The 12,087-nt window shown below is 47.2% G+C and overlaps 1 protein-coding gene across 1 annotated transcript in view; it reads right to left on the reverse strand.

The window, feature by feature from the left end:
- The window catches only part of SLC22A3 (solute carrier family 22 member 3), a 32,185-nt gene that overhangs the window by 18,225 nt on the left and 1,873 nt on the right, over positions 1–12,087 (reverse strand). The window contains exon 2 of the mRNA XM_009479688.2: positions 676–779. Within this exon, the coding sequence (XP_009477963.1) occupies positions 676–779 (104 nt within the window). The remainder of the gene's footprint in view (positions 1–675; positions 780–12,087) is intronic.

Below are 12,087 nucleotides of genomic sequence, written 5' to 3' on the forward strand. Positions count from 1 at the left end.
AATTGTCAGCGGTGCTCTCAGCCACACATAGGTTGACTACCATTAATTATCAGCACAAAGCACAAACCAGGGTCCCTCTTTTAAGAGCAAGGAAGAACTTAGGGGAGCTCCCCGCTCCAGGACATGTCGGCTGCTCAAGCCTGAGTATCACCCACATCTTTTCCTTGGTACTCATCCAGATCTAACACAATTAAGGACCAGCTGGAGGGAGCTATGACCTTGGTGGTAAGTGTGTGAGTCCACGTTGTGAATGGAGAGCATTACCATACTGAGTCCCTTCCTTCTTTCCTTAAGTAGCTGCTTTCTTCATCAATGATGCCTATTAAACATCCTCCAGTAAACACCAGTCCAAACAACTCCTCTGAATGCTTCCTTTTCATTTCTGTGTCCTTTTGCCCTTCCTGGGTCCAGATGTGCACAGAAAACATGGGAAACTGCAAGAAAAGCTCTCTTCATGACATTTTAATGTCCAAACAGGATCAGCAAGTACGATCACATGAAGTTCCAGCCCAAAAGGAAATGAAGAGTACATTGGCTGGGTTTTGTTAACCCAGGCTGGGGATGCTTATCCAAAGTGAATTAAACCTCCAAAGTGTTAACACATGCTTATTGCAGGTGAGTCTACAAGTGATTTCACCTCCAAAAAATCAAAGGACAGCACCACTTATACAGTACCTGTCTGCAGCATAGCCCAGGGTGAATGCGCCGGCCAGAAACCCCAGATTGAGGATAGCCTGTGAGAGATCCAGCATCCAGGCATTGCCGCACACAAGGTTATACTGAGGGAACAAGAGAGAGGCATAAACACCCAAGGTGGGTCATCCATCATCCTCAGGGCAAAACGTTATAGAAACTGCAGAGGGCCAGGTGGGAAGGGGAAGGGGAAGTTCAAAAGTGTTTGTTCAACAGCAAGCACCAGTGGGTCAGGGAAGCACAGCCATAGCAAGCACTCTTCGAGCTATCGTGAAGATAGAGGGAGAGCTCCTCCTTGCCAAAAGGATGCTGTGTTTCATACATCAGTTGTCCAGGTATGGAAAGCAAATTGATCTTTTGCAAACTAAACACAACACCGTTAAATATGTTGCCAAGGCAAAGCCATGACTGTTTAATGCAGAATAAGGGTGCACAGCTATAGCCAATGAAAACATCAGCTTACAGAAATGCTTTTTCTTAACGCTTTTTCTTAACACTTTTTCTCAGTGCCTTCTAGATAAAAGCAAAAACATGTGGTCTCTGAGGAAACTGAAAACAGATCTCAGATCAATTCCAGACACATTGAATATGTATTTTCTTGGTGTAGCTTTCCCAGATTTTTCTATTCCTTGTACTGCTGTAGCCGTAACTCCCTAATACAACATTATGTTGGTGCATATCTGAAGAATTCATTAACAGGGATGGGGATGGGGATGGGGACAGGTGGGTTGAAGGGAGGAGGGAAGTCGGTAAGAAGAAGGAATACAAAGAGACTAGGAGTTAAAACTCAAATGAAAGTAAAAATAATTATCCAGACAGCATGTAATTGGAAATTACTTGAGAGGTTCTTTGAGAATAAAGAAATACCAACCTCTGCCTGTGAAGTTCTGCAGACCTTATGGGATCTGGGAGGTTTCGGTCCATACCTGAGGTAACCTTAGGAACAATGCTGCTTCAGGACCAAGGGAAACCACAGACAATAGCAGCTGCCACCATTTACCCCAGAGAGACCCTTTTGCTTTCAGGCATGAGCTGTAAGAAATCTTTTTATCACTAACAAGGTGCTGACTGCTGAAGCACGCACAGCATGTCACATTTGTGTTCAGCAGCACGTGTACCACAATACCAGTGCTCAAACACTGTGCTTGGATGGGGTGGCCACAGGGTGGGTTAGAGAGAAAATTAACAGCCTCTTCTGCCACTCACAGTTTTCCAGACTCTGAAATGTAGTGTCACAAGCCTGAAGAAAACATTTCTTTTAATATTCTAAACTCCACTCAGGTGTCATTCACACTCATTTCTACAGACTATTCTTCACCTTTTAAAATGAAACTCCTCAGTTTTGTTCCAAATGTACTATTGGCACTGTCACTGACAGTAACTACAGCAAAATCATTGTTAGTTGTGATGATTTTACTGGAAGTCCAGGATTTGAGTTTGTTGGTGGTTTCTTGTTTTTCTTGAAGCCACAGGAATGTTGTGACTGAGAACTGCAGCTTCCAGCTCTCACGACTGTGAAAAAAGGCTTGGCTAGTAATCTCATATGTCCCCAGCCTGATAGATATCCCACCCCCACTGATTTTAAACAAAGTAATGATTTTGATGTCAACCCCATTACTCCAGGGAGCCTGACTGGACACCTTTCAGCCAAGCCAGGCCGTCAACATCTGGCTTCCACTTCTGTAAATGTTGAACAGGAGCTGCAGAATCTGCAGCTTCCTCTGAGAGGAATAAAACCTGCTCTCAGCTGTCATACTCAAGGGCTATTGCAATGCTTTACTAAAACAGCCTGAACATGGAACAGCTCTTTCAGATTTCAAACGCTGCTTAACCTCTTGCTTCTTGAAGCTGTGACAACCCTGGCAAATAGTATCAAACAGTGCAGCTTTAGAAAGCAGATTTTTTTCATGAGAATGACCATTAAAAGAAGATTTTAGAAGGCGATGCAATTGACTGTGCTGCTGGAGAGGTTGGGGCTCTCAGAGGAACGTCTGCAGCCACCTATACAGGGCCATACAGCTTACCAGAGGGCTAAAACCAGCTACAAGAAAATACTGGCTTCAGAAGTGTGCTGCTGAAGTGTAACAGAAAAGGAAATAATCACACGAAGAGATAGGCAGAGAGGGCAAGTAGGAAGAGTGGCTTCACATGAGCTCAGGGAAACCTCTCTGGCTTAGCCAGAGCTGTACTCGGCTAGACACCTCACAGGACACGTCTGGTGCAGGTCCCCCAGCCAGGGCCCATCCTGGACACGCTGGCACTGCCGTGTATGCACTGTGGGGACCATCCAGACAGCTGCTGGGCTTGCATATGCACAGAGAGGTATATGCATTGCCTGGTTGGCTGGTCACTGGCATGCTCCTCTGGCCAGCTTGGCCTGAATTTCAGGTGCAGGTGATACATTCAGGTGCTGAATGCCACTGCTCAGCTGGGCTTTCGCACCATGCAGCAACGCCCTCCCGGGACCTCAAAGAACAGCACAGGTCTTTCACTCTCCTTGTCTGTCTCACCATGTAGCTGCAGTCTTCCCTGTGGGTTTTTGGTCAGACCAGGGCCAGCAGGAAAGACGCCACACTCTACTGGGTGGGTGACAGCTCTAGTGAGAGCTCAGAGCCCAGTATCATGGGCTGTTTTACAAAATGCTCTGTTATTTCATGCCATTTCCTACCGGTGTCTTCAGAGCTGGCTGTGGTGCGCTGGCTTTTCCCAGCCACCTTTCTGGGCTCTCTGGGAGGGGCTGTGCTGACTACAGGCAATTCTGTGCTATAAAAACCCTCTTGTGTTTTCCTGTAGGAGACTCTGGGGGCTGAGCAGAGCCTGGGCGGAAAATCAGCATTAAGGAGCTGCTCCAGTGACTTTGCTCAGTGCTTGCAAATACAGAGGGAGCTGTTGCTTAGGGTTGCTCCTGCTGTTGCCCACATCTCCTGGAATAATGAAATACTTCAGGTAAGAAAGGACCTCTCCAGCCCTCTGATCCAAACCCCCACTCACAGCAGGACCTGCTTTGAGCTTACATCCAAATTCACATCAAAGCTGGTTGCTCCAGGCCTTGTCCAGTCAGGCTTTCTGCGTCTCCCAGGGTGGAGACTCCACAGCATCCCTGGGCATCACTGACCTTCCAGAGTCTCATCGTTGGTGGGGTTTTTAACTGTCCTCTGCTCTTGCCAGGCTGAGGGCATTTCTCAGATCATATTACTCCAGGTGTCACCTCTTTTTCAAAAATTGTTTACAGTGATGGAGCGTGACTGAGGCCAGCTTCAACCTGCATCTGCGTTCCAGCTCTGAACACTGTTTAATGTGAACACCTGCACCATTATATTCTGCTTCCAGCAGATGCTTGTGGAGTCACCCTGGGAGCACCATTCCCCAGAGTCACAGAGAGGAGCCCTCACACCTCTCTCCTAGCAGTCCCCAGGAATAACGGAGAGATCTGAGCCTGTGCTCTGCAGAGTGAGTTGTCTCCCAATGAAGGTTAAGATGGCTCAGCACCTCACAGGTAGCTTAGCTCCTTGAAAGATCAAAACTTTGGAGAGAAATACCAGGCTGATAGATCAGCAGGGATGGCTTTGCACAGGACCAGGTTTAAGAGTCCTTCACAGAATTGCCTGAGTCAGAGAGCAAAATGTCCTCTGACACTTGCGATTGCTCCTCATGAAGATGGCCATGAGAGACGACTCCCTCATAAGCCAAAACAGCCAAGGAGAGAGCAGGGAAGGGAGTAAGAGCGTTATTGCCTCTCCAGAAACAACAATAAATTAGTGTGAGAACAAAATTAAAAAGTGCATGTAATAACAAAACCATTAAAGCAACGTCAAAATGAGATGATGCTTACACAGACATAAAATCTGTAAATAAAAACATTGTAGATCACATAAAATCCACTCACCCTTAATTTCAGTTGTCGATTTCAGAGACCAAGCCCCAGGTTTCTACCACCTATAAGCTGCATTGGGATCACAGCTCTCCCAAGCCAACGCACCAGGTTTCCCAAGACCCAGGAGGCTATCCCGGCAGCCCAAGTAACAGCAAAGGGAGCGCCGTCGTCGGCAGTGCCGGGTGGACTGCTGCCCCTGGCAGGAGAGGCGTGCTTCCCGCCCTGCCGTCGGACGGTGCCAGCCTGGCACCCTCAGCACACTGCAAAGCCGCTGTCCCGGGAAGGGCACCTGCCCTTCGAGGAGCAGAGGGAAAGCTACAAAGGTAGCTGAAGGAGCTCAGCTCCCAGGGTGGTGGTGGGTGGCTGTGCCGGGCAGCGCTGGAGCTGTGCCCAGGCAAGCAGCCAGCCTGCACAGACCTGCCAGAGGGGACCAGCCCCAGTGCCCGTGGCAGGCACTGGCCTTCAGGGTTTATACTTTTGGTCCTTTTTTGAAGGGTATATTTAGCTTTTAAATAACCTGATCCCTCTTTACTGTAAACAGGCGACAAATAAGCTGTCGTGAAAGAGGGCAAGAGAATGAACACATGCCAGAAAGAGAGAGGGGAAAATATCTTTACCAGAAAGGACTCTTTCATCTGAACAGCAATTTCAGATGATTTAGGTGGCAGCTGAAACTAGCTCTTGGCTAGAAATATAATTAAATACTTTAAATATTCTGGGAAATAGGAAAATACAGAAAACTTCTAAGAAACTATGAGCTCTTTCTGAAGAGATTAGTGACAATACTCTAACTGTATTCTCCTAAGTTAGTCCTGCACTTTGTTATTTTCTGAGTATTTAAATAACTTCTGGTACAGATAAGCATTTTCAGACCTTTTCTGCTTGCTTGACATAGCACCTAGCATTTAAGTCATCACCCTGCTAATGTCTTGCTTTTTGTTTGCAAACATAACCTTTAGAGGGGAATGTAACCCTTAAAAGAGAATTGCACACCCTGCAGAGATCTTTTTTTGATACAAGCTGCCTGTCAGACCCACATCACCACTTCAGCTATGACCTGGTTTGGTTGTGCCTGATAGTTATCTCCATCTGCACCACTTGGAGGAAAAACATCTGTATCCATTTACCCAGGATTTCAGCCTGTCTCCATTTAACCAGTAGTCCTCCTATATAAAACTCCCCCAAAACTTCTCCCATGTCCCTTGCTAGCAGCCTTCGCAAAAGGGAGCAGAGTGGTGCCTCGTCTCTGTTTCTGAATGGTCTTATGCCCGTCCATGCATGGGGCTGATGTTTACACTCTTACCACACAGGCTGCTCCTATGCCCAGGCAGATGCAGTCTGTGCTGTGAGGAGCTCACCGACCAGATGCATTTCCATGCAAATATCCGGTGTCATCAAGGAGCAGAAGAGCTATCCTTGTCAGTAACCATCTCCCACTGTGAGTAATAGGAGATCCCTTTCCCTGAAAGTACACGTTCTTCTCATAACATACCAAAAAAATCCCAGCATATGGTCTTTAAATGTCAGAGATTACCATCCCATGATCCCACTTGATTTCCAAAATTGGTAACACTGAGAACCAAAAACTTTAGGGCTCTCTGTCTGTCTAGACCACAGCGCTCTGACTTTGGTTTTCTTCATTTTCTTCCTGAATATTCCAGTTTGGCACCTCCAGGGAAGAAGAGCTATAGCTCATGCCAATTGAAAATAAGCTGCAGAAGAGATATGAGACCAGTGGCTCATTGCTGAGCATCACACAACCCTCGGCAAGCTGGGAAGCAGATGAGGTTTCCCTTCAGAAGTGTCACCTCTACGGCTGCAACAGAACACCCCTGCTGCTGCAAAATTTGGGACATATTACAGACAAACATTTGGGAGATGTTGGAGTGAGAAGAGCTTACCGTCCTGTCCTCTCTGGGTATTTGTAGGTGTCTCTGTCCACAAACAGTGTCCTCGCAGTGCATGTCTATGCAGTGAAGTAAACATTTCTGCTTTCACTTGAATAAGCTCACCCAGGACAACACAGCAGAAAGGGAATGCCACCGTGTCCTGTGTACAGTCCCCTTTCCTGTAAAGACTTGAAATTTAATTGCTAAAGCATTTACTGCAGTGTGGGGTGGGTGGGATATGGAAAAGAAAAGGAAAGCATTAGGGCTTTTTGCCCCGATCTTAAGCTTATTTGTTGACCTGTACGGTGCTGGCTACACCTAGACCTTGTTAAAACCTAGATAGCCGGCTCCTCATTGCAATCATCAAGTGGGTGAACTAGCTCAGGTGGCCAGCTCCAGCTAAGAGCATGTCCTTTTCCTCAGCCCTGCTAATCCCCTCACTGCACAAGTGCATGCACCCAGCACAACCCTGCAACTCGTCTCTACATTCAGTGCCACGATCACCTGCACGATTTCTATGTGCTGTATGACAAAAAGTATCAGGTGTCTGAACACAGTCTCCTTCCATTTAGGGTGCTGACTAAAAAAGGTTGCACTGCCCAAATTGATAAACCATCCACATCTGCACTCCTTTCACCTTAGCCTTGGCAATGAGCTGCCATCCTGAGCAGAAGTGAGGTGCTGACAGACAGCATGAACCAGCTCCTTCAAGACATCCCCTTCTATAGTGTTCTTAACAGATTGGGGAAAATCAGTCCCTTCCACCCCAACAGCCTTGCAATACGGACAGCCATACACTTTGGCTTGGAAATGCATCCCCGTGATGAATGTTTTCCCACCCACTAGAGGCTTGAACATCGACACGAAATCCCAGTGCAGATCTACAGTAGCAGTGGTGTGGCTGGAAGAAACTACGCTGGTTCACTTTGCTGATCTCTAAAGCACCAGCAAACCACCTGACTGAGATCTTCCTGGGAGAAGGAAGAGGTTTTGCACGGGGCCCTTGCAGTTCATTAGTGGAGTAATCTCTGTAGAAAGGAGTGGGAACTGGCTGAGACGGGAACAGAAGAAATGCTTGTACATGACTAACAACTGGGAAACACGGGATCTGTGGCAACTTCTCATTCTTTGTAGCTTTGGCAGAAGGCAAACATTTTCCGTTTTGGTTTGATATGTGGACTAACCACAGACTCATAATTCCTGGTACTTGAGAGGCCTTTATGCACCAAGCAAGTCCCAAAACACTTCAGCACACCTACCCCTGTAGAAATGCATTGCTTTAAATGACTTTGAGTAGGAGTTTGGAAGCACTTTACTGCCTGTAACATTTAAATTTCAATATGATGAATGAAACTTTTTGGTCAATAAAGAGATCTACAGTGATTCCTCAGCCCGATTACAACAGCATATCGAAAGCCCCCATGTTTTAAGTGGCATTCATACAAATGGCCAAAGAGAGGCTGGTTTACCCTTCCACTGCCAGTGACAAAAGATTTAGGGCAATATTCATCGTTTAAGGAAACTTGAGGAGGTGCATACTGTTGCTGCACGTTCCTTATTTGCTGCTGGGCAGCTATTCTTTATCTCTCTTATCCTCTGGGCTGTCAAACTGTTATCTTTCACACATCCTTACTGCAACAAAACACCCTGCAAGCACATGCAGTGGAAAGGGAGAAATTACCTTTTTTCTCTCTTTCTGTCAAAGCTTCTGTCAGAGTGCTAAGGGACTAAGCAAGGCCACTGTCCTTCTCCATTTCTTGTTTCAAGCTGAGTACTTAACAGGACAAATGGAGTCAGCCTTTACCCTGCTCCCAGGGCACTGTCGCTCAAGGCCTGAGGAATAAATTAGCTTTGAAAGCTTTGGAGGTTTCTCTCCTATGCATGGCCCAAGGCCCAGATGGTACCTTTGCATCCCTGTCACTCAGATCACCTAGACTCATTGAGCCTCCTAGGACAGAAGACCTGTTCTGTCCTTCTTTTTTCTTATGTCTATCCATGGCCAAAGCAAGAGGGAGGTGGAGAAAATTACCATCTCCTAAAGGGGGGAAAACAGCAGCTGTCCTAAAAAGAATAAGAAAAAACAAGGCCTGAACCCTCAGCCAGTACCAGCTGGCTTGATGGCAGTGACAGAAACATAGCCCCACTGGCGTAACCTGTGCAAGGAACTGCTCCAGCCCCTCCCATACAGGGAAAGCTTAGTTAGAGCTTCATAAGAAATTCAGCAATTGCTGCTCCCTCTCCTCCTCTGTCTGCCCTTTTTCCCTTTCCCTCCACTGCTTAATACTAATCCCACCATGACGGTGGAAATAAGACAGGGTACTGCCACGCCAATGACAATAATCACACTAGAACAACACGTTGAGGGTGAATTGCATTGTTTATTGCTTTGGAGGAGGACAGCAAAAGGACCGGCTGTGCTTTCTCCACCCTGAGCTTGACTGCCATGTTATCTCCTGCTCTGAGGTACTGTAAAAAAAATGAGACAAACATTATTGCTTTGCTTACAGGTTTCTCTGCAAATGCTGGCTGACTTTTATTTTCTGAGACAGCTGGCAAGCAGAGGAGTAAGAAGATTTATTCCCAGCAGGTGCAATAGGATATGCTCAGACGATCATTTGTCTACCTCAGACCTCACACTTTGGCAATAAATTGTTGCCAGGTCTCAAAATGACATCATCTATGGCGTGAAGACTTGCTGTAGACAGGGCATATTGGAATCAGTCCCTTCTGCTGAACTCCTGCCAACAAAGGCTGCTAATAAGCCTAAAATATGCCAGCTGTGCTGTAGCTGCTGATGACCACGTAGACTTCCCTCTTCCTTTCACCCACCACCACAGGCCATTCAACCTGCAGATGTGATTGTAATTCATGCAAATGCCTCTAGGAGTCATCACCGCCAAAAATGTCTGAATAAAATGGCTATCACTTTGCAAACTATCACCAGCTTTTGTTTCGCAGAGTGCCAGGCTTTTTCTGCTGGGACAAAAGTACGTAGTGCCAAAGCCCAGCAGTATTAAAGGTCAGTGACTCAGTCTTCAGCACAGTTTCCTGGGGAAATTAGGTTTACTGACCTCCGTATGTCCTGGGTATGTGTCCCTCACAAGGCTCCCCCAGCGGGAGATGGAAGGCAACGCGCTTCCTACGTCACGTATTAGGGAGCGCAGTGGGTGACCTGGGCTCCCTTCCGGATCCCTGGCCCAAAACATAAGTCTGTGCCCCCCCCGATCCGCCGCAGCCCCCCAGCACCCCTGCTCTTCTGCTCTCCTCCCCCTGTGAGAGCTGCTGCTGTCACCAGCTTTCCCTCCCAAGCAGCGCCAGCCACCTGCTACGACCAGCAGCATTTCAGATGGCATCAGCTGGCAGGAGCCAGGCATGGATTTAGCTCGATAATTATCCCCTCAGCCTCCCTCTCCAAGTAAAATCTGAGAAGCCACTGGGTTCCTGTCCTGCCGCTGACGCACGCAGCCACGTCTTTCAGTTTCACAGGGAGCTGTGCAAGACCCACTCAGTTAAATGGAAGCAGGTTGCACCAGGCCAAGGTCCTCTGCGCAGACCCACCACCTGTGACACCATTGCGTCGGAGGGGTCACTGCCAAGTTTTACACATAGCAGAGGACTTTGCTGGTATCTTGAAACCTTTACATCATCCCAGCTCCAGTTTGCTCAACTCTAATTCAGTCACCATGGGCTGTGTGTGCAGCACCAGTGGACAACTCCTCCTCTGATCTGGATTGCCCTCACAGAAAAGCCTGACCTAAAGCAATGGAGCACAGAGACCCTTAGGCATGACACTATGGAAATAGGGACCTCCTCTCACAGCCCTTTAGATATCAAAAGAAGATTTTAAAAGGGGGTTTTAGCAGTGCTCTGCCACCTTGGTCGCTAGACCAAGCTAACTGTTTTTGCCATGTGTTGCTCCTGTGATGATTTCATAATAGATTTTTCCCTTCTGCAATCCTGCAGGAGGAAAGCCCTGGTACGTTCTCCCAGCGCCCTGCTGTACCCCAGCACTGATACTCAGGAGTCCCGCAGCTGCAGGTGATGCAGCAGACACCTCAGGTACTGATAACAAAGCAGTGGGTGCTTTTTATCAGTCCACATTCCCCCTTTTTCCTCTGCTTCCTTCTGTTGATGCTACTGTGAACGCCTTTGCAGAAGATAGCTATCCAAGATGAGAGAGCGGCCAGCGAGCAGCACACTCCAGTCGTACACATATCAGAGCAAAGAAGTCAGGTACTGCCATACCACTCATTTCACAACTCCTCATAAATCATTTCCTCCAGCCATAAGATTTAGCTTCTTTGGGGTGCTCAGACTGATTGCAACAGCCTGTGGTTTGGGTGCCAGACCTGCTCTGTGATATGACATCTTTTCCCCGCAAAGGCTTTACATGCCTGCTTTTGTCCTCTGCCTCCCCTGCCATGCTGCAAATCCACACCAGGTCTGCACTTCCCATAAGCCTGTAAGAACTCCTTCAGTATCCTGCCTTTTTTTTTTTTTTTTCTTTCTCTCTCCTTGAACATATATCCTTCAGATTGTCATGTAACTCATCCTTTTAACTCATCCTTTTAACTTTGTCTCCCTGGTACTTCCACTGTTGATTCAGCCAGACATAAAGTGCCAGAAATCTTAAGATAGTTGAAAGAAAGAGAAATATTTCTGCACACACAGACAAAATGAAGCATTTACAAGTAGACACATGGGAAAAGACATGATTAAACAGAGCACAGATCTGCTTAAATTGAGTCATGATTTGTTAGACCCTCAGCTGGACAAAAGGAGACTAAATTAAATCTGGGATTTAAATTGTCTTTGCTGGATGTGTAACATATTAATAGATAGCAAGCTCCTTTTAATAGCTGATGTCAAAGCAATTGAGCCAGGACGTGCATGCCACAAGCTTCCTTCTTAGATGAAGAAACTGAGCCTCATGGGATGTGATTTATCTGGCAAATGTTGCAAAACTGGGAACAGGACGCAAGTGCCATGGGTCACAGCCCAGCACCCTCCAGCCAAGGTGCCCCTGGCCAGCAAGAGTCCCTCTAGGAGCAGCAGTGACACTGGTGATGGGACCTGCTGCCCTGGCACAGGGGACAGACAGTCCCAGTCTATTGCTACTTGTAGGCTGTTACTCCCTGGCTTTCCCAATGTGTGCTTTTAGAAGCACAGGTGGGGAGCATTTCCACAAGCATCCCTTCATCCCTCATCCCTCCCCTGGCCCTGGAGGGTCTCCCCAAGGGGAGAAGGTGCCGATGGACAAGGTGTTTGCCAGAGAACAATAAACCTTTCACTCCCATTTATTGCTGCAACACAAACACTGGTTTCTTTTTCTCTTATCTGTACCCAGTGGCTCAGTACTGCTGGAAAATCACAGTGGCTTTGCTAGATACACAAACAGCCACCATAAACGGACTCTGAGCACAATCTTATGGACACAACTTGCATGCTTTGACCTACAGCAAGGCTGAAGGGAAAAAAAAAAAAAAAGAGAACAACAAAAGAAAAGGGTTCTCTATATTTTTATTTTTAAGCTCTAAGGGAATGGCTAGCATGGACTGCCCAGGTAAAAGACACCATGACCTAACCCCTCGCAGTCCCCCAGCAGAGGTACCTTGCAGGCAGCAGCATAAC

Source organism: Pelecanus crispus, chromosome 3 (genome assembly GCF_030463565.1).
Source record: "Pelecanus crispus isolate bPelCri1 chromosome 3, bPelCri1.pri, whole genome shotgun sequence".
Lineage (NCBI taxonomy): Eukaryota > Metazoa > Chordata > Aves > Pelecaniformes > Pelecanidae > Pelecanus > Pelecanus crispus.